Source organism: Rhinolophus sinicus, chromosome 8, assembly GCF_057876585.1.
Source record: "Rhinolophus sinicus isolate RSI-liver-muscle chromosome 8, RSI-T2T, whole genome shotgun sequence".
NCBI classification, from domain to species: domain Eukaryota; kingdom Metazoa; phylum Chordata; class Mammalia; order Chiroptera; family Rhinolophidae; genus Rhinolophus; species Rhinolophus sinicus.
In genome coordinates this window covers 39702227-39725340 of record NC_142508.1, presented here as the reverse complement: position 1 = coordinate 39725340, position 23114 = coordinate 39702227, and the positions used below count along the sequence as shown (strand labels likewise).

The following is a 23114-nucleotide window of genomic DNA, read 5'->3' as shown; positions in this document are numbered from 1 at the left end:
CACCTCTCTGTGCCTCAGTCTCTCCTCTGCAAAATGGAACAGCCATAGCACCGACATTTTAGGGCTCTTGAGAGGATTTGTGCAAAGGCCCTGAGGCAGGGGAACAGCAAAGAGGCCAGTGTAGATGGAAGAAAGTAAGCAAAGGGAAGAAGGTTAGAGAGGGGGTGGGGGCCCCATGGGCCTGCTGAATGAGGTGGGAGCCATAGGAGGGAAGTGACTTCATACATTTAATGTAAAAAGATTCTGCAGCTGTTCTGGGAACTTCTATCTGGGCAAGGGCAGAGGCAGGAAAGAGGTGATTGGACTGCAATAGTCTACGTAAGAAATGGACCAGGATGGTAGCTGTGGAGGTGGGACTTTCAATACATTTTAAGGGTTAAGCAAACAGGATTTCCTGCTGGCTGGGATGTGGAGTGTGAAAAGTAAAGAAGAGTTAGGAATCCCTTCAACGTTTTTAGCTTGAGTGCCTGGAAGGATGGTGGTTTCTTTGCCACTCAAGGAAATAGGCTTCTTCTTCGTGTCAATACTCCCTCTTCTTTGAGTAAACACCAAATAGCAGATGATGGCAGTGCTGCGAGAGGGCCCTGGAACTGGAGGCTGTGGCGCGTCTGGAGCCGGGGTCGTGGCCAGGTCAAGGCCACGGAGCTCGCGGAGGCAAGCAAGGCCCAGGGTGAGGAGTGGATTCCCATCACCAAGGTGGGCTGCCTGGTAAGAACATGAAGATCAAGTCCCAGAGATCTAGCTCTTCTCCTCGTCCATCAGGAGATCTGAGGCTTCCTTCAAGGACAAGGTTTTGAAGATTATGCTGGTGGAAAAGCAGGCCCACGCTGGCCAAAGGACCTAGTTCAAGGCGTTTGTCGCCATCCGGGACTATGACCAACACGTGGGTTTGGATGGTAAGTGCTCCAAGGAGGTAGCCACTGCCATCCGTGGGGCCAACATCCTGGTCAAGCTCTCCATCGCCCCTGTGCGGCGGGGCTACTGGGGGAACAAGATCGGCAAGCCCACACTGTCCCTTGCAAGGTGACGGCCGCTGTGGCTCTGTGCTAACACGCCTGCCTCCTCCCCACCCCCTGCCCCCAGGGGCACTGGCATCATCTCAGCCCCGGTGCCCAAGAAGCTGCTGCTGATCGCTGGTGCCGACGACTGTTACACTTTAGCCAGGGGCTGCACTGCCACCCTGGGCAACTTTGATGCATCTCTAAGACCTACAGCAATCCCACCCCCAACCTCTGGAAACAGACACCGTGCTCACCACGTCTCCCTATCAGGAATTCACTGACCGTCTTGTGAAGACCCACGTCAAAGTTTCTTTGCAGAGGACCCAGGCTCCAGCTGTGACCACCACATAAATTTATACAAGAAAAATAAAGTGAATCAAGCCTGTTAAAAAAAAAAAAAAAAAAAAAAAAAAGGGAATCGGCTCCTCAAAGCGCTTAGCCTGTAGCCACACACAGGAAGTGCCTGACCTGGGCTGTATCAATTAACAAGGATGTTGCCAGCCCAGTGCTGACAAGATTGCATCACAGGGAAAGAAAGCAGGCCTGAGCTGGCTAACCTTGACAAGACGCAGGCAGGTGTTGCGCATGGAGGCAGCTTTGTCTTTCACCTCACATTCTCCCTCTGGGCTGGGCTGGGCTGGCTCTCCCTTCCCCAGGCCAGGAAGAAATAATCTCACCCATCTCTACCTTGAATTCACTTTCAAGCAGGCAGATGAGGCTCCCACGCCCTCCTGCCAGGTGTGTCTTCACTCAGGTTGCTGGATGTAGTCTGCTTGTGTACGATGTGCATGATTCTTTCCCCACCTTCCATAACTTCTGAAGCTGTTTCCCCTCCCCGTTTTGTTCATTTTCTCAATTGATGGTTTGTCTTTTTCTTATCGATTTGTAGGAGTTCTTTGTATATTGTGGCTAAGAATCACTGTTACATGTGTTGCAAATATCTTCTCACAACCTGTGGCTCCTCTTTTCATTTTATATTGTGGTCTCTTTTGATGTCCAGAGGATTTACTTGCAATGCAGTCTTTTCTTTTATGATTAGTACTTTTTGTAAAATAAAATATCCTTCTCTACAAATACCACCATAAAAGGGAATAAGGAAGTTCTTGACATACTCCTTTGAAATCATCTCCAAGTTAAGAAAATTGTGTCATCAATATGCCATCATTAATATGAAAACAGTGGAGGAAGGGGAGATGGTGTGTGTGTTCGTATTGCCTCTCTATGCATAATATACCTCTGGAAATATAACAAGAAATTGGTTATACCAGTTGATTGAGGGATAAAGATTGAGGGGCATGCTTTTTATTTTTTATTTTTTTGCTGTATCCATTTTTGTACCTATTGAACTTTGAAACATAGGAATGAGATACCTTTCAAAATCTGAACTAATTAAGATCATTTTTAATGCAACAATTCTTCTTGACCCCAAAGTCATAAAACTATTTGCCCGTATTTTCTTCTCAACATTTTGTCTTGCACCATTAATGCTTTGATCCCCTTGGGGGTGACTTTTGTGTATGGTGTGAGGTAGAGATCCCACGTTTCACCCCATGTGGGTAACCTGCATCCTTTTCCCGTTATCTCTGTCTCCTACCAAATGTCCACGGATGTGCACGTCTGTTTCCGGGTTCTCTGTGCTTTGTTGTTAACTGATGCAAATACCATGGTCTCTTATTCGCCATACTGAATAATAATGACCTTGATTTCTGCCTGAGTTAGCCCTCTCATATTCGTCCTCAAAATTATCTTGTTTTTCCGTGTAGCGTTATTTTCCCACATGTATTGGTTTACTAGGGCTGCTATAAGAAAGTCCACAGAGTGGTTTAAACAACAGAAACTTACTGTCTCAACTCAGTTCTGGAGGCTAGAAGTCCAAAATCAAGGTATCACCAGGATTGGTTTCTTCTGAGGGCTGCGAGGGAGAATCCGTTCCTTGGTTCACAGATGGCCAACTTCTCCCTGTGTCTCTTCACTTCCTCTTTCTTCTGAGCCATGTGTCTCTGTGGCCAAACTTCCCCTTCTTAAAGCACACCAGTCCTGTTGGTTTAGCCATAACTTTAGTGACCTCATTTTAACTTGATTACCTTGGTAAAGATCCAATCTCCAAATGAAGTCCCATTCTGAAGTCCTGGGGGTTAAGACTCTAACATCTTTTCTATGGAGACACAATTCCACCCAGAACACCATATAAACTTGACAATCAGCTTGTTAAGTTTGGAAAGATCTTTTTTTTTTTGGGGGGTGGCTATTGAGTGGAATTGAAATAGGGCCCGGTTGGCACCCCCATAGTAGAGGCCTCTCCAAGTCCCTGGCCTCACCTTTACTTGACCTACCTATAGCTTAACAATAGATCAACCCCCTGTGGCTTGAACTCAGCATGTCCCCTGTCCCACCCAGTTCCCTGTTTTAGAAAATTACCCTGAAACTTACTATTAATAACCTTAGGCATATTTATCACAATCTCTATGGTCTAGCATTCTTTCCAGTCTAAATCCCATCATTGTTCCTGGGTTCCTGACTCCACCAGAGAATCACGTGGCCAGAGGGAAGGCTCTATGCGGACCCCTGAAACTATCACATAGCCTCTGGAGGAACGCCTAGATTTCCCCTCAGATATCCCCAACCGGTCTGAGAATGTAAAGGCAGCTTTTTGAGGTGTGAACCCACTGTCTTCTCAGACCACCGGTGTTCTGATAATAAACGCTTATTCTATGACCCAAGCTCTGTGTCGGGCTATTGGCTGAGCGGCGCAGGCAGCAGGAGCCCCGGACTCGTTTGGCCTCTGGTTTCAGAACTGCATTAAATATAAATTTCACTCTGTCTCTGAAACTATTTCTTGCTTCTTTTCTTCATTTTGGGAGGGACCCCTCTCAAATATCTGTCCCTTTAATCTGAATGCAAACTTCCTGGCTCCAGCATTCTAGAAATCTGGGTTCTAGTCCCATCTAATCACTGTGTGTCCTTGGGCAAATGGTCTTCCCTCTCTGATCCTGAGTTTTCTTATCTGCAAAAAGGGGATCATACTAAGAATGGTGATGATAACGCCCATAGCTACTTCACAGGATCATTATGAAGATTAAATAGGATTATTCTTTTAAAAACCTTAGAACCTGCTGGGCTTCCTTATTGGTGGCTTTCTCAGGTTCCTCTCTGTCCCTGACGTAAACACTGGACTTCTTCAAAAACCCAGAACTGACTCTGGCCTGTGCTTTAGTCCACTTGCTCCAGGAGTTGCAAACATGTGGCCAAGGGCTCAATCTGGCAATTGGGCATATTTCTTTGGCCTCTGTGTGTTAAAAATTTTTTTTTTAATTTTGTTTAAAGAAAACATTAAACCATGAGAAGACTTCACATTCAAAAAATTCTAGGTTGTCAATGTCTCTTGAGAAGTCAGGAGAGGTAGCCCTACCGGGTCTACACTTCCCCATGACAACAACTGGCTGAAGTGGAGCAGAAGAGGCAGGTGGGCTCCACCTCCCAGGCCCCACCACCCACTGTGGTCTCAAGGAGACAGTAGCCTTTTCCCTCCCAGCCAATGGCCTGGCTTCCCATGTCACTGAAAAGATGGAAGCCATCAGAGAAAGAATTGCCATGAGCTCCTATCACCACCCCCACCTGCCCGGATGCCCACCCACCCTGCCTTCCCAGCTGTTACTGGAAATGAGCTGACGCTTCCCCATGTGCCCAGAAACACCCCATCCTCCCCACACACTTTCCTGCATTTTCAGTTTCCCCCTTGCTGATTGCACTGTTTCCATCAGCATAAAAATGCTGCGATATTGTCCATTTTAAAAAACAACACCCCCCCATCTCCTTGGTTCCACACTCCACTCCAGCTACTGCCCTGTTTCTCTGTCTTCACGGCAACACTTCCTCCAAGGCACTTATCAGGGCTTGTGTCCCGTTCTTCTCCCCCAGCCTCCCCATAAGCCACTCTGATCGATTTCACCATCACCACTCCACCAGCCCTGCCTCTGTCCTCACTGACACCCCCCCCACCAAATCTAGTGGCCATTCTTAGCCCTTTTCTTTTCTGACCACTCAGAAGCTTTTTTTTCCTTCTTTTTTAAGTTGAGGTATATTCACATACCACAAAAATCACCTTTTTAAAGTGTGTATTCAGTCATTTTCTTATATATTCACTAGGTTGTACAACTCTGTCCCTATCCAGCTCCCAAAAAGGAAACCTCATATGTGTAAAGCAATGACTCTCCATTCCTCCCCCTTTTAACTCAGCCCCCGGCAACCACTGGTCTACTTTCCGTCTCTATGGATTTCATATACTGTAAATGAAATGACATACTATGTGTGGCCTTTTGTGTCTGGTTTCTTTCACTTAGCACGTTTTCAAGGTTCATTCATGTTGCAGAAGGGATCAGTGCTTCACCCCTTTGTATGGCCGAGTGCTGTTCCATTGTGTGGCTGTGCCTGGTCTTATTTGTCCGTCATCAGTTAACAGGCATCTGGTTGTCTCCCCCTTTTGGCAGTTAGGAATAATGCCGCTACGAACACTGGTGTACAAGTTTTTTGTAAGTTTTCATTTCTTTGGGTTCACGTAGAGATTGTTTACATAAACCTTATTTCTCTGGGTTAAACAAGAAGGAGTGAGATTGCTTGAGTCATAAAACAAGCGTAATGTTTAATTTTATAAAAACCTGCCAAACTGTTTTCCAGTTCCCACCAGCAAGCAATACAGCAAAACAGGAGTTCGTTATTCAGCGCGCTTGTTGCATTAGGTAGTTTTTTTCAAAAACCTTTTTTTATTGGGGAATCTTGGGGAACAGTGTGCTTTTCCAGGAGCCATCAGCTCCATGTCAAGTCATTGTTTTCAATCGAGTTGTGGAGGGTGCAGCTCACTGGCCCATGTGGGACTCGAACCCGCAACCTTGGTGTTATGAGCACTGCGCTCTAACCACTGAGCCAACCGGCCACCCCACATTAGATAGTTTAAACGAACTACCTAGTTAGTTTGAGTGTAGTGATCACAATGTTGATCAATTACAGTGATCAGCATTTAACACGTGAATACTCTTTCCTCCTGAGCACACTGTCTCTTGATTCAAGGATGCTGCACTAGAGGCTTTTCCCTCTTTCTCATTGGCTGTTCCTTCTCTGTTTCATTTTCTGAGTTCTCTTTTCTCCTGATCTCAGTCTTCAGATCTCTCTCTTTCCTGCTCCTACTCCCTTGGTGATCTCTGCTGACCTCACAGCGGTAAGTACCATCAGTGTTCTGGTGGCTTCTAAATGTCTTACCTCTGACCTGGACCTCTCTGCTGAGCTCCAGACCCAAGTAAACTCTGCCTCCACAGCATCGCCCCTGGGAGGCCCAAGAGCTCAAATTCGACCTATTTCTCCCACCATCTTCTTGCTCTGGAAAAGGAGATTCTAGTCTTCCAGACACTCAGATTGTAAAATCAGGAGTGATCCTTTCTTTCTCGCCCACTCAACATCAAATTGTCAGCAAATGCTACTGATTCCACCCTCAAAACGTGTGCAGCATCTGATCACTTCTGTCTCCCATTGCCTCCCCCCCACCTTGGCCCAAGCCAGCGTCACATCTTACCTGGCTCATTGTAATCACCTCCTCACTGGCCTCCCGGCTCCCACCCTGGACTTCCGGGTGTCATATCTGACAGATCATCATCCCCCCTCAGCTCAAAACGTTCCTGTGCCCCACACATTGTATGATTCCGTATCTATGAAGTGTCTAGAATGGGCAAATCCACCGAGACACAAAGTAGATTAGTGGATTAGTAGATTACCTAGGGCTGGGGGAGGGGATGGAGGGATTGAGGGGTGATATAGCTCAATGTACAGATTTCTTTGGGGGGTGATAAAAATGTTTTAAAATTGATTGTGATGATGGTAACACAACTGTGAATATACTAACAACCACTGAACTGTGCACTTTAAATGGGTGAATGGTACAGTGCGTGTTTCAAAAAAACTGCTACCACCCTCCCCTAAACCCTCCAAACAAAAAACCTTTCCCATGGTTTTTGCTTCACACAGAATATACCCAGTGTCCTTTGCACAGCTGGCCTGGCCCCTATCGGTCTTCCAGCTTCTACCCCCAGCCCCACTATTTTCTGAACACATCGCCTCTTCTCTCCCTTTTGCTCACTCTGTCCCAGCCATGCTGGCCTCCTTGCATGTTCTGCCTCAGGGCCTTTGTACTTGCTGTTCCCTCCGCTTGGAATACTCTTTCCCTAAAATTCCCCACGGCTCATTGTCTCACCTTCTTCAGTCTCAGCTCAAATGTCACCTCTTCCAGAGGGGCCTTCCTGACCATCCACCTAGAACAGCAGTGCCCTCTGCCAGGCTTCCCTCCTCACCTCGCTCTGCTTTGCCTCCTCACTTCCTGACATACTGGATATGGACTTATTTATGCATTACCCTGTCACCCTCAGGACAAGTTGGGAGACTGAAATGAGGCTCTATAATGGGACACAAGAGCTGACGCGATGTGCCTGACAGAGTTCTCAGGCCAGCAGCCATCACTCTGCCCTGAGTGAGTTCCCTGAGGGCAGTGATTTGTCCTGCTCATTGCTGTATCTCCTAGCACTAAAACAGTGCCTGGCACATAGTCGGTGCCCAAGAGACATTTGTTGAACACGTGAATAAGTGAAGACTCTCTGCATCCTTCCCTGAGCCTCAGGTCTGCATTTCCAGAGGCCTCCTGGTTGCCTTTTCTGGCTGACCCCCGATGGCTAACACACTCTAGTGGGTTGATGGTGGCTCCCCCAAAAGGTATGTCCATGTCCTGGCGCCTGTGAACATGACCTTATTTGGAAAAAGGGTCTTTGCAGATATAATTAAGGACCTTAGATGACATAGATCATCCTGGATTATCCTGGTGGCCCCTCAATCCAATACCAAGTGTTTCTGAGACAGAAGAGGAGAAGATGCAGACACAGAGGAGAAGGCCATGTGAAGACGGAGGCAGAGACTGAAGTGATGCAGCCATAATCCAAAGAATGTCAGGAGCCCCCAGAAGCTGGAAGAGGCAAGGATGGACCTTCCCCTAGAACTTTCGGAGGGAGCACCGCCCTGCCTACGCTTTGATCTCAGACGTCTGGCCTCCTGATCTGTAAGGGAATCCATTTTTTTTAAGCCATCCAGTTTGTGGTCATTTGTTATAGCAGCCCCAGGAAACTAATACAGGGTCCATGTCCTAATAACCTCAGCATATTCCTCAGACCTGTTCTTTGCCCGGGGCCCATCTCAGGGATGATGTCACCTCCCACCCCAACTTCTGGCCACAGATCAGAGCCTCAGCTTGCATGCTTCCGCCGCCCTCGCCCCTCCACAGTAGGCAGTCTGAAAGCCCTGTTGCTTTAAGCCACTAAGTTTGTGGAAATTTGTACAGCAGCAATCAGAAGCGAATACAATTGTTAATGATTGTATCTATAAAGGGATTCACCTCTCCAGGCCTCCGGTCCCCACGTATAAAACAATGATCATCAGAGCCAGGGCTCATTGTCCACCTCTGTAGGCATCTCGTCTCTGACAGGGCCGTGCACACAGCAGGAACTTAATGTCTGTGGAATGAATGTGTGCTTACTAATGCTGGCCACAATCCTGAACTTTTCCACGACACATTCAATCCTCAAGCACAGCGTCTCAGATAAAAAATGTTATCAACCCATTTTCCAGATGAAGAGACTGAGGCAGGAGAGGTGAAGTGACTTACCTACAGACTACACAGTGCATATGTGGCCAAGTTGGGAGACTGAAGTGAGGCTCTGTAACGGGACACAAGAGCTGACACAATGTGCCTGAAAGAGTTCTCAGGCCAGCAGCCATCACTGCCCTCAGTGGGCATGGGGGAGGGGAGCACTGCCACTCTAGAGGGCACTAGAAACAGCAGGGGTGTTTTCTTGTCACAAGAGCCAGAGGGTCACTGCTGGCATTTAGTGGATGGGGCCAGCGGTCGGTCATGCCTGGGACAATCACACAGTGAAGAATTGTCCCACCCTGAGTGCCAGCACTGCCGCTGCTGAAAACCATTAAACACTAGGGTCCGTGTCTGCCCTTGCAACAAACTCCCGGTCTAGTGATTAAAAATGAAGATTTTGGAATTGCCTGCCTGGGCTCCAAACTAGCTCAGAACAAACCTGGCTTGGCTACTCACTAGCTCCATGACCTCGAGAGAGTCTAACCTTCCGGAACTCATCTGAAAAATGGGGATACAAACAGTTCCTTCCTCATAACTTCAGATGATTAAGTGAGGTAACATGTGGCAATGCTTAAAACAACGCCTGGGAGATACTCAGTGCTATTAAGCATTAGCTATGAATATTATTTTAATAGCAAGTGCTCAGTATCAAAATTTGTCACCCCTTCCAGTCTTGGGGGTCCTGTATGGGCAGCAGCAAGTGTGAATGCTCCTGGGTGCCCACATTGCTCAGCACAAAGGGGAGTGTTTGTTGACTGACTGACTGACTGACTAATGGCAGGGCATCCTGAGCGCCCATAGCTCCCAGGGAAGATAGGCAAGGGCTCAAACACACAACGCCAGGCTGGGACCACAGGTTTATTGGGACTCCACGCACACACACTCACGGCGTCACATGACAACGGCACGATGACTCGGTACACTCAAGGTGGCCTCCGCCCGCAGCTAGGGCCCAGAGACAGTGGGGTGCAGTCTCCTCCCTTGTGGCCCAGACCCAGCTGGGTGCCTTCCTCCTGGGCAGCTGAGGGAGGGGGCTGCTGGGGTGGACCCCAGGCCTGGAAAGGGGAAGCGAGCAGGCAAGTCCGGGAAGGGCCGGGGCCGGAGGGGCTGCCCGCCCTCATTCCAGGGACTGCAGCATCAACAGCTGTTTCAGCACCTTCGTCTGGCTGGTCTCACGGATCTCACCGGCCAGGAACATTTCATCCACGACCGTGTAAACCTGAGTGAAGGGAGGTCAAGGGGAGAGCCTGGTGTGAGGGAAGAGGCCCGGATGCCTGTCTGAACCTCGGAAGCTGGGGGCTCTGAGGCCTGGAGCCAGGAAATGGACACACCCACAGAGGCACTGGGGCAGCAGAGGGGTTACAGCCCACCCTCCTGCCCCCCTCTGGCTTCCTCATCCTCGTCTTCACCAGGAGCCCACCTTGTAGAAGTTGAACACCAGGTCCAGTTCACAGACGTTGTGGAAATATTCATTTAAGACCTGGGAGAGGGAGACGGAGACGGTAAGAGATGGGCAGGGAGACAGACACACAGAAACAGGAAGAGAGGTCATCGGCGAGAGACAGCAAGAAGACGTGGGGTGGTGGGGGAGGAGGGAGGAGGGAAGGGGGAGGGAGGGAGGGAGAGACAGATGGTGAGACAGACATAGAGAAATACGAATGAAGGTCATCAGATGACACCAGAAAAAGATGGCAGAAAAGACAGACTAAGGCAGAGGGACAGAGACGAACAGCGAGAGGCATGGTCAGAGAGGGACGGAGATGGAGACAGACAGAGAGCGGCACAGAGACAGTAATGGGCTGGAGTCCATATAAGGAGACAGACGAAAAGAAACGTGAGTGGGGCAGAGAAAGACAGTCACCCCACCGCAAGGGGAGGGTGAGGAAGGTCTGTGCATCCAGAGAGAGGAGCCGGGTACCCGCAGGAGCCTCGGAGCCCCCCCCCCCCACGCACACACCTCCACGAAGTTGTGGATGGCCTCCAGATAGGCCAGATTGTTGTCGTTGACGTCCACGCAGATGCAGAAGTAGAGGCCGGCATAGCGTCGGTAAATGATCTTAAAGTTCCGGAACTGTGGGGGAAAGAGGCTGTCAGGCACGGGGTGTGCCCAGGACCCCACGTGTGGGGCAGAAGAGGCCAAATTATTTAGTTCTTCATTCCTGTCTTGGTCCCTGAGGCCCTGCTCTGTGTCTGGCCCTGTGCTGGGGACACAGTGGCGACCGAGACAGGCCTGGCTCTCCCCTCCTGGGGCTCACAGTCCATGGGAGAGTTATCCTCAGACATCCCCAGAGTGAGCAGCTAATTCTGCCTGGGGGTCCAGGAGGGCTCCCTGGAGGGGGCATCTGAACTGACCTCTGGAGGATGAGCAGGAATGAATGGGCAGGAGGGTTCCAGGAAGAGGGAAAAATTTGTACAAAAGCCCAGAGCCAAGAGGGAGCCTGGTATGTTCCACGGCACCCATCCACCTTTCCATGGCTCCCTAGTGCCTCAGGAGAGAGTCAAAATGTAAGCAATGCATTCCACAAATACTCCCTGAGCACGAAACATGGCGCAGGCTCTGTGCTGGACAGTCTAGAGTCACCATATGTCACCAAGACAATTCCAGCATTGCCCTTACCGGAACTGTAATATGAATATTACTACAGTAACACACACACATAACCCAGGGATAAATATGTGTGGACTGAGGATGCAGACTCTAATTTTGTATGTGTGTGTAAGTAGATAAGAGAGACAGACAGATACAGACATAGATAAGCACACTGGCTGGCAAAGCACCACGGCATCGGCCAAAATCTAAAAAACCCAGCTCTAGGTCTGGCACGTATGTGGAGCCACCTGGTAGCAACGGCAAAGCCAACATTAGTCCTTGATTTTTATGCTTTTTCCCCAGCTCATCCTTTTGTTCATTTTATACCTCGACTATGTTTTCTAACATGACTCCAGCAATGCCCGCACATCATCCATGGATTAATAAGCATGTGTCACAGTGAAGACTCTTAACTGATACAGATAGTAATCAAATGTCTGGAGATGCCTGCTCTGCCAGAGAAGGTTCCAGATGGAAGGCCCAGGGCAGGAAGACTTTGCCTGGAGATGTTACCAACTGGCTATCACAGCTGCTGTGGCTTTGGCAGACTCTGACCCTGAGCAGTACTCTTCTGTTCTCGAAATTCTGCCTTTCCTGCTGACACCCTCCTCACGCCTTCCTATGCCTCTGTTTTCAGTGTCCAGGCTTCTCAGGGGTCAGGCCCAGAGCCATATGGCTTCGGCTACATACTTGCAGGTAAGTCTCTTCCCGTAGGCTGGGGAGGTTTCTTCTAAACTCCTCTGGCCACTAGGCCCTGTCCCAGCCCTGACCACTGCAGGTGTCACTGTCTAGGGACGGCTCTGTCTCCCCATTGGGTTGAGTGCCCCAGGATGGAGGCTGGGGCTGTCACCAATGGCCCCAGCATTGCCCTGCACAGGGCTGGACACTGAAAAGGTACGTCAGTAGACAGAATGTCTCCATCCCCTCACCCCCAGGGACGTCCCCATCCTAATCCCTGGAATTTGTGCACATGTGACCTCACGTGGCAAAAGGGACTTTGCAGATGAGTTTCAATTAAGGACCCTGAGATGGGGAGATGATCCTGGATCGTGTGGATGGGCCCACTGTAGTCACAAGGGTCCTTATAAGAGAAAGAGGAAGGCAGGGCAGTGTGGATCAGAGAGAGATTTCTGGATGTTACGCTGCTGGCTTTGTTGACAATGGGCCACGAGCTGAGGAATGCAGGCAGCCTCTAGAAGCCGGAAAAGGCAAGGGATTCTTCCCTAGAGTCTCCAGAAGGAGCGTAGTAGCCCTGCTGACCCATTTTGGACACCTGATCTCAAGAACTGTAAGACAAATTTGCGTGGTTTTTAAGCCACTAAGTTTGTGGTAATTTGTCATAGCAGCAACAGGAAACTAATACAGGTGCTAAGAAATACGCATTAATGAATAAATGAGAAGTATGGATGGCTGGGCTTTCTGGCTAGCTACTCAGCCCTTTGTTTCCCCTCACAAGTCTCCTCCTCCAGGAAGCCTGCTCTGACTGTAATCTCATCAGAGACATTATTTGATTTCTCTCCCTCCTGATACTCCTGTTTGTTCGGGGAGGGACTGATTCTCTATTGTTCCCCACTGCATCCCCTCCTCCAGGAAGCCCTCCCTTACCTTCAGGCTGGGTCAGGTGCCCTCCTTCTGCCAGGCTGCTCCATGCCAGCCCTGCCCACTCTGGGTTGTCACTGTCTGGGGACAGGTCTGTGTCCCTCACTGGGTTGTCTCTGCCCTCACTGTGAGCTGAGCACAGGGTTGGCCACAGAGGAATGGGTGGTAAATAAACGCACGAATGAACAGGTGAGTGAGTGGGCCTGGATCAGGAAGATCTGTGCGTCACATCCTTGTGACATTCTGACCAGCTGGCCTCTCTGGCTGCTCATCTGTTTGGGCCCCCCAACTTCCTCCTGGTCCCTCAGACTTTGTCATTCCCAGCACTCAAGGTAGGACCTGGCACTGTGCTGGCAGCAGGAAGCCCCACAAGAGTGGGCATCCCGACGTCCCTGCTCCGTTCAGCTCTTGCCACACCGGACTGCTCTTGGCAAGGCCACCAGTGACCTCTGCTCACTGCCTCCAGGGGCCAGTCTCGTTTTCCTCCTGGAAACACTTTGCCCTTGGCTGCTGGGACCCCCAAATCTCCTGCTTTTCCTCTATCTCCCACTCCTACCTCTAGATGTGGCCTCCCTTCTTTTCTTTGTTCTGTCTGCCCACTCCCACCGCCACTCCCGAGTCCTGTGGCTGTAGCTGCCGTATATGTGCAGAAACTTCCACGACACCGTATCCTGCCCAACCCTCTCCCTGAACTCTGACTTGTCGCTTCCTCCTGGACACCTGCGCCGGGAGGGGAAAAGACACCTCACTCCTGATCTTCACTTCAACCTGCTCTTTCCAAAGTCTGATCCATCTTAGAAAATGACAGTGCCATCCTATCGGTGGCCCCACTTTCTGTCACTCTCCACAACTCATCCTTAGTCCTCTGGCTGGCTCCACCTCTAAAACTCTTCTTGCCGCCCCCACGGCTTCCATGCTAGTTCATCAGCGTCTCTCACCTAGACCATGGCGGTGGCCTCCTGCGGCCTCCCTGCGTCTGCTCTTGCCCCCTTTGGAGGGATCCCTACGTCAGCCCACATCCCTCTTCTGCTCAAAAGCCTCCATGGCTGTCACCTCTCTCAGTAAGAGCCCAAGTCCTCACCATGGCCCACAAGGCCCTGCACCATCTGCCCTTGTACTCTCTTCGACCTCTCCTCTTCCTTTCCTCCCTTCCTCCTCCCTGCCTTACTCCACAGCAGACACGCTGGCCTTCTTGCTACTCCAGAAATGCCCCAGTATGTTCCTGCCTCACAGCCTTTGCACTTGCCAGTTCCCTGGGCTTGGGACGTTCCTCTCAGGTATCATCTTTTCTTCAAGTCCTTCAGGTGTTGGTTCAAATGTCACCTCTTCAATGAAGACTTCCTGATCAAGTCACTTAAATCTGCATTCCAACCCCAGTGTACACACCCCAGCACTTCCATCTCCCACAGCTGCTTCTTTTTGCTCTGGGGTACCTATCAATACCCTATACACTATACCTTTATCATCAGCTCTGAGGACAGGGCAATTCCCTGAAGCATCCCCAGTGCCTAGAACAGTGCCTGGCACACAGCAGGCCCTCGATAAATATTTGTTGAATGCTACAGGACAATCAGCCTGGTCTCTTGAACAGGCTAACACCATGGGAATTAAAAGTGGAGACTTCTTGATGAAAACAGACCAAGAGACAAACCAACCAAAGCAATGCGAGATCCTTGACTGGCTTTGAACAATAAGCTTTGAAGATTAGGGGGAATTTTAAATATTAATTGGGTATTAAAATGACATTAAGAAAGAATGATGAATTTTATCAGTTCTGATAATGATACTGGGATAATGTAAGGAAACGTCTTCATTTTCTGAGACATATCCGGAAATATTTAGGGATGAAATTACACGATCTCTGTAAATAAATTTAAAACACTACAGCAAGGGGGTAGTTCATTATACCATTGTCTCTTCTCTTGTGTGTTGGAACATTTTTATAGTAATTTTTAAAAGGCACCAGAAAACAATTCTTCAGCAACAAAAAGGCAGAGAAAAAAAAAAAAAAAGGCAAAATATTAATACTGACTAAATCTAGGTAGTGGGTGCATACATTTTCAAACAACTTCTCTCTCATTGTTCTAATCTGTATGTCTGAAAATTTTCACAATGCAAAATACTCCCAACAAGGAAGGAAGACAGCAAGCTAAAAGTGTGTTAAGTGAATGAATGAATGAATGCTGGAAGGAAGGAGGGTCTGAGGGGTTACTGCAATCAGAGGTTGGGCAGGAGGCTGGAAAGGAAGCAGGGGATTGTGGGAGGCATGGGGAGGGTGGGGGGGCATCACCTCTACAAAGTTGGTGTGTTTGGCATCTCGGACAGTGACCACAGCGTGCACTTCCTCGATCAACTTCTGTTTCTCATCATCATCAAATTGCATGTACCACTTGGCCAGGCGCGTCTTGCCCGCCCTGTTCTGGATAAGGATGAAGCGGATCTGGGGGCAGCAGGAGGAGGAAGTGAGAGCGGCAGGGAGGGAGGGCCAGTGCTACACCCAACAGCCCCACCCATCGCCACCAGGGAGATAGGGTCCAAGCCTCCCTGCTGCCTGCCTTACCCAGAGCCCAGCCAGGCTGACCTGACCACATGCTCCCGTCCCAGGTCCCTCTAGTACCCTCTGTAGAGTGATTTCTCTTCCACCAAGTGGTCAACTCCACTCAGCTCCAGAGCCCTGAGTCCCAGGCTGCACCCCCCGTTGTCTGCCTGACCTGGGACAGAAGATCCACCCCTCTATGCCTCAGTTCCCCCACTGGCAAAACAAGTTTATAAAATGAGTGCAGTGGCTGATAACATAGCAGGAACCCAGTAACTGAGTGTCATTCTTTGGCCTGAGTCCTGGCAATGCCAACTTCTTCATTTCTTTTTACTTTTTAAAAATTGAGATATAATTCACATACCATAAAATTCACCTAAAATGTGTACAGTTAAGTGGTTTTTAGTATATTCATACAATTGTGCAAAAAACATCACTATCTAATTCCAGAATATTTTCATCACCCCAAAAAGAAGCCCCGACTCATTAGCAATCACTTTCCCTCCTCCCAGTCCCTAACAACCACTAATCTCTCTGTCTCTATGGGTTTGCCTGTTCTGGACATTTCATATAAGTGGAATACACCATATATGGCTTTTTGTGCCTGGCTTCTTTCACTCAGCATGTTTTCAAGGTTCATCCATGTTGGAGTCTATATCAGCACTTCATTTCTTTTTATGGCTGCATAATATTCCACTGTACGGATAAATCTCATTTGGTTTATCTTTCCATCAGCTTATGGACATTTGGGCTGTTTCCACTTTTTGGTGATTATGAGAATACTGCTAAGATCACTCGTGTATACGTTTTTATGCGGACATGTTTTCATTTCTCTTGGGTAGACACGCAGGAGTGGACTTGCTAGGTTCTACGTGTAACTTTTCCAGGAACTGCTAAACTGTTTTCCAAAGCATCTGCCGCTTCCTAAGTGACTTGACTGCTTAGTGCCTCAGTTTATCCACCTAAAAAATAGGGCCATATAAGGGTGTGATGAGGAACAAACAACATATGAGAAGTACCCAGAATAGTGCCTGGTTCAGATAATACACACTGGGTCCACTATGATTAGCATCAGTGATGGCTAGGAAAATTGTTTGTATGATTCTAAAATGCCAGATCAACCGTCATAGGGCTACTAAGAAAACTGAAGGAGTTAATGCCAGGAGCGCTTGCTCAGCAGGGTGCCTACTACCTACCGAGCATTCAATAAAATTAGCTATTATGACTGAGGGACATTAAGAACACAAACTCTAGAGTCTTAATGAATCTTGGCACTGCTCACTGTGTGTTCATGGACAAGTCACTTAACCTTTCTGGACCTTAGTTTCCCCTTCTGTATAACAGACATAATGAGAGTCTTTCCCTCATAAGACCGTTGCACAGCTTAATAAACATAAGGGGACCAGCCCATACTAAGTGACATATACTCGTTAGTATTAGTTCTTCGTATTATAAATCATCATTTGACTTTGAGAAAATCATGGCCCAGCTAGGAAGGCTGCCTTTGAGCCCAGTTCTGTTTGAGACAGGCATGCTTATGCCCATTTTATAGATGAAGAAACTGAGGCTCAGAGAAAGAAGTCTCACAGTCAGCAAGCAGAACTGGGAGTCCAATGGCTTTGCCCTGAACCCCCTTACCCTGCCTTGTAGGAGCCTCCACCCTTTCATGAAAATCCACTTTCCTAAGCCTTTCTCCATATACTCTCTCCCCTATCTCCAACCAATCAAGCTGGCTGGGAACAGGATATTACACTTTCCTTCCAAGAACTCCTTCTGCTGAGCCAGGGAAAACCACTTCCTAGCAGGGCAGGGGTTCTGGGCAGGAAGGGAAAGGGCTTGGGGTGGAGGTGGGTGGGACCCACCTCAGGCAGCCACAGCCTAGGGGTAGAGCCAGGGATATATGGGGCATACAGGAAGGAGACCAGGAAGCAAACCTATCGGAGCTGAGGCAAAGCTGTTCTGACACCACCCCCATTCATCTCTTTTCCCTACTTCCTGCCCAAAGAATCCTTTCTTATGGTTCAAAACCCATACCAGGGGACGGGTGCTAAATCCAATGGCCCGTCCTTGCTCCACCAACCCCATCTCTCATTTCCATGCCTAATCCGACCCCCCAACTCACCTCTCCTTGGAAAGACCTGTTCCATTGCGCCCCATTCATTTCTAGTATCCACTCCCTACCTCCAAGCCTTCTCCCCCTTTGCAGCACTTTCCCCGACTCTAAACCCATTCCCTACAGTTGTCTACTTCCCGTCTCCACTGTCCAGTCTATTCCCCTTGAGATTATCTCTCATCAGCAGTATCTCGCTCGTTTCAACACCCCCTCTCCGCCTGTAATGCCAGCTTCCTGCCTCTAGAGACCCCTTCTCTTCTATCCCTATGTCTCTTGTTCTTCTCCCACGCTCCTGCTACACCCCTTAGAGAGCCCTCATCTCAGGACACCTCCATCCCACCTCCAATTCCTTCTCCCCACCTCCGAGACCCTGCTTTGCCAGTTGCCTCCGTTTCAAAGCCCCCCAATCATCTCCAATGTCTCCCACCCGCACAACCCTCTCCCCTTGAAACCTGATCTCCACTGTCCCCTAGCCTCCAGCCTGGGGTACACCCCCGCGCCCAGAATTACCACTCAGTTCCCCCCTTTCTGGCCTGTGACCGGTCCCAATCCCGAGAGCCCGCGCCCGGCCCAGACCATTGCACAGCAGCGGGGGGCGGTTGTCAGTACCCAGCCGAGCCTCCAGTATCTGCACGTGGACCCACCCTCCTCCTGTCCCCAGCGTGAGCGCGGCCCCGTTACCATGGCGACCCCCGTCCGGACCCCAGCTGGCCCGGTCCCGCGGCGACTGGGCGGCTCCGGCTCTGGAAGCAGTTGGGGGACCCAGGGCTAGAGCGGACTTCCGGCAGAGGAACCCACTTGCCCTATCGCGCACTTCCCGCTGGGAATTGTAGTCCTAAGAATGGGTTTGCTCGTTCGGGCGACAGGCCAGTGAAGACACGATCATTCTTCCCAACATGCTGCGCGCGCCTGTCCGTTTCCCACCAGACGGGTCATGCTCCAAATGCATGCCGGGAGTTGTCGGTGCACCACTTCGGAGGACTACAATTCCCGAAATGCAAGTTGGGCGTTACATTTTGGGAAATGTAGTTCTAGTAGACTCTTCCCCCCACAACCACTTTCAGGGAGGAAGGGCATGCTGGGAATAGTAGTTTTAAATAAGAAACTGCGTTTGGGGGAGCTAGAAGTGTAACTGTCTTTCGGTGCTCACTTAGTGCTTTGTTTAAAATACCTTGAGTGTTTCTCTGTGGAAGACGGACAGTAGTATATGAGCATTTGGGAGTCAGAAGTCACACCCTGTTATTTCCGCAATATCTTTCTGGTACACAAATCAGCCCTATCCAGTGTAGAAGGGGATATGAATACCAGGTGAGAATCATTGCAGTCTATCCTGGAACCTGACTCCTACAGTTGCTTATAGCGGAGGCACCTAGCTTAGGTGAAGACAGGGACAACCTCCCAGAGGGAGTGGCATTTGAGCTGAGATTCGAAGAGGAGTGGAAATTAACCAAGCAATGATTAGGGTAGGTGGGGGGTGGGGAAGGCAGGCAGGCAGAGTGCTCAAGCAGGGGCACAGACTTTGTCTCTGCCCCCAGGAATCTCACAGCCTGGGTGGTTTGGAGCCTGAAGTGACATTCCACAGAAATAGATGGAAAGGGACTAGTCCCAGCACTTTAGTATGAGTATGGACCCTGGAAAAATTCTCTTCTTTGCCATGTCATTACAGCATGCTTGTTATGGGGAAAAATTGGAAAGAGACAAAATATGCATCGATAGAGGAAAAGTCAATTAATTCACATGCAGTCACATAAAATATTATGCAACGAGAGTTATGATGAGTGAGCAAGATCTCTGTGCATTGACTTGGACGATCCCTAGGACATGCTGTTGAAGAAACAAAGGGAGATGCAGAGTGATACGTATACAGTGTATCATTTGATTTTTCTTTTTATTTATCTCTCCAACTTTTTGTATAGAAAGTTTTCATATCTACAAAAAGTTGTAGTATTAGCACAATGAACTCCAATGTATTATTCACCTTGATTCACTAATTGTTGATATCTTGCCACATTTACTCTCTATATATTTATTTGAACCATTTTTAAGTGAGTTGCAAATATCATGCTACTTCATCCCAAAAGGCTTCATGCTTCAACATTCCTCTTAAGAACAAAGACGTCTCCTCCATAAACACAACACAATGATACATTCAGGAAATTTAATAGTAATACTACACTGGCAGATCTTGCTCTGTAGGATCAGCCCCTGCACAACAGTTCTTCCACTGTAGTCAAGGCCAATCCTCATAATCAGTGAGCCCAAGAGTCAGTCCCTCACATTGATGTGCAATTATCAACCAAGGCTCAACTACAGAAGGAGGGCACACACAACCCAAACACGGGACTCACCTGGAGTGCGTGGCTCAGATTACCAGAAAGACGGTGCCACTGAGCCCCACAGCACACCTACTATATAAGGCCACTCTACTAAGACTGGAAGATGTAACAGCCCTACCTAATACATAAAAACAAACACAGGGAGGCAGCCAAAATGGGGAGACAAAGAAACATGTCCCAAACAAAAGAACAGAAGAAAGCTCCAGCAAAAGAACTAAGCGAAACGGAGATAAGCAATCTATCAGACGCAGAGTTCCAAACACTGGTTATAAGAATGCTCAATGATCTCATAAAAATGGAGATGGAAACCATAAAAAAGAACCAGTCAGAAATAAAGGATACAATAATGGAAACAAAGAATATATTACAGGGAATCAACAGTAGATTAGATGAAGCAGAGGATCCAACCAGTGATGTGAAAGATAAGGTAGCAAAAAACACCCAACCAGAACAGGAAAAGAAAAAAGAATCCAAAAAATTGAGGAGAGGTTAAGGGGCCTCTAGGACGATATCAAGCGTACCAACATTCACATTATAGGGGTACCAGGAGAAGAGAGAGAGCAAGGAATTGAAAACCTATTTGAAGAAATAATGACAGAAAACTTCCCTAACCTGGTGAAGGAAATGGACATATAAACCCAGGAAGCACAGAGAGTCTCAAACAAGATAAACCCAAAGAGGCCAACACCAAGACACATCATAATTAAAATGCCAAAGGTTAAATACAAAGAATCTTTTTTTTTTTTTTTTTAAAGATTTTATTGGGGAAGGGGAACAGGACTTTATTGGGAAACAGTGTGTACTTCCAGGCCTTTTTTCCAAGTCAAGTTGTTGTCCTTTCAATCTTAGTTGTGGAGGGTGCCGTTCAGCTTCAATTTGTTGTCCTTTCAGTCTTAGTTATGGAGGGCGCAGCTCAGCTCTAGGTCCAGTTGCCATTTCTATTTGCAGGGGGCGCTGCCCACCATCCCCTGAGGGACTCCAGGAATCGAACTGGCAACCTTGTGGTTGAGAGCCCACCGGCCCATGTGGGAATCAAACCGGCAGCCTTCGGAGTTAGGAGCATGGAGCTCTAACCGCCTGAGCCACCGGGCTGCCCCAAAGAAAGAATCTTAAAAGCAGCAAGAGAAAAGCAGTTAGTTACCTACAAGGGAGCCCACATAAGATGGTTCGCTGATTTCTCAACAGAAACTTTGCAGGCAAGAAGGGAGTGGCAGGAAATATTCCAAGTGATCAAAAGCAATGACATACAACCAAGATTGCTCTACCCAGCAAGGCTGTCATTTAGAATTGAAGGACAGATAAGGAGCTCCCCAGAGAAGAAAGAACTGAAGAAGTTCATCACCACCAAACCAGTATTACAAGGATTCTTAGAGGAACTTTTTTAAGATGGGAGGGGGGTTAAGGGTGGGTAAAGGGGAAGGGATTAAGAACAAATTGGGTGTTATACAGTAGTCATGGGGATGTAGAGTATAGCAGAAGGAATATAGTTAACAATACTGTAATAACTAGGTATGGTACCAGATAGATACTAGATCTATCAGGGTGATAGATGGGAATGGGGTTGGGGGCAGGGTGAAAAAGGTGAAGGTGTTAAGAAGTACAAATTTGTAGTGAATACAGTATAGGGAATATAATCAACAATGTTGTAAAGATCATGTAAGGTGCCAGATGGGCACTGGACTTATCAGGGGGATCACGTCATAGACTGTGTAGACGCCTGACCAATGTGCTATACACCTGAAGCTGAAGTAGAATAATATTTAATGTCAACTATAACTAAATATATAGGTCATATAGTCACGGGATGTGGAGTACAGCATAGAGAAGAAAGTCGGTGGTATTGTAACAGCTATATAAGATGTCAGAGGGGTAGTAGCTTGGAAGGTGGGTTATCACTTTATGAGGGGTTTAAATGTCTAACTATTATGTTGCTTTGTACACCTGAAACTAATAAAAAAATCAGTACAAATTGGTAGTTACAAAATAGTCACAGGTATGTAAAGTACAGCATAGAGAATACGGTCAATAATGTCTCAACAACTATGTATAGTGCCAGGTGGGTACTAGACTAATCGAGGGTATCATTGCATAAGCTATATAAATGTTTAACATTCAGGTGCTATACACCTGAACATATAAAATAATATTGAATATCAACTGTAATTGAAATAAATAAGCAAATACTTTTTTAAAAGGCAAAAAATATTAATACTACACTAGTATCTAATATAGGTCCATATAAAAATATCCCTGATCATCTCAGTAATATTCCTTATAGATTTTTTTTTCTGTTCCAGGATCTGGAACAATTGGTACACAAATCTGATTTCTGTTCAATTCAATCCAGAATCATAGGTTGTATTTAACTGTTACATTCCTTTAGCCTCATTAAATCTGGAACAATTCCCTTGCCTTGTTAGTATTTCAAGATGTTGGCTTTTTCTAAGAGTCCATGTTTCTCTATGATTAGATCCAGGTTTGACATTTTTTGTCAGGAATATCACATAAGTGATGCTGTGTCCTTCTTAGAGTATCCCGCTGGGGCCAGGTGATGTTGGTTGGTTTCATCCTTGGTGATGTTAAGTTTGACCATTTAATGTCTGCCATATATTTCTTTTCTTTTAAATTAAAGTTTATTGTGGTGACAATTGTTAGTAAAGAGTATATTTCTTTTTAAAGTTATGTGATCCCAAAAGCATAAGCAACAATAAAAAAAGTAAATTGGACGTAAAAATTAAAAACGTTAATTTTGCATCAAAGGACTATCAAGAGAGTGACAAGACAACCCACAGAATGGGAAAAAATCTTTGCAAACACATATCTGGTAAGGGATTATTATCCAGAGTACATAAAGAACTACAACTCAACAACAAAAAAACTCAATTCAAAAATGGGCAAAGAGAGGCGGCCAGATGGCTCAGTTGGATAGAGCGCAGAGCTCATAACACCCAGGTCACTGGTTTGATTCCCACATGGGCCAGTGAGCTGCACCCTCCACAACTAGAGTGAAAACGACTTGACTTGGAGCTGAACTGCACCCTCCACAACTAGATTGAAAAACAAACAAACAAAAAAAACACTTGACTTGGAGCTGATAGGTCCTGGAAAAACACACTGTTCCCCCATATCCCCCAACAACAACAACAAAAAAATTTGGCAAAGAGGGGGCAGCCGGTTAACTCAGTTGGTTAGAGCATGGTGCTCTTAACAAGGTTGCTGGTTCGATTATCACATAGGCCAGTGACCTGCGCCCTCCACAAC

The 23114-nt window shown here is 47.7% G+C and overlaps 1 protein-coding gene and 1 pseudogene across 1 annotated transcript; one reads left to right on the top strand and one right to left on the bottom strand.

Annotated features, from left to right (window-relative positions):
• The first annotated feature begins 335 nt into the window (after nt 1–335).
• Nucleotides 336–1352, top strand: LOC109458712 (small ribosomal subunit protein uS5 pseudogene; annotated as a pseudogene).
• An 8172-nt stretch (nt 1353–9524) lies between these two features.
• AP2S1 (adaptor related protein complex 2 subunit sigma 1) lies at nt 9525–18340 on the bottom strand. The gene is made up of 5 exons (XM_019752604.3): nt 18199–18340; nt 15159–15308; nt 10637–10750; nt 10100–10159; nt 9525–9898 (listed from the first exon to the last, which is right to left on the bottom strand). Exons 1-5 carry the CDS (start codon nt 18199–18201, stop codon nt 9797–9799), a joined length of 429 nt encoding a protein of 142 aa, XP_019608163.1. The 5' UTR covers nt 18202–18340; the 3' UTR covers nt 9525–9796.
• Nucleotides 18341–23114: the final 4774 nt, after the last annotated feature.

What these genes read in the sequence shown, in the direction of transcription:
- AP2S1 (XM_019752604.3), bottom strand. An exon ending in AACACACCAACTTTGTAGAG is followed by an intron (nt 10,751 to 15,158) that starts GTGATGCCCCCC and finishes TTTCCCCCACAG; the next exon opens with TTCCGGAACTTTAAGATCAT. An exon ending in TGGTGTTCAACTTCTACAAG is followed by an intron (nt 9,899 to 10,099) that starts GTGGGCTCCTGG and finishes CCCTTCACTCAG; the next exon opens with GTTTACACGGTCGTGGATGA.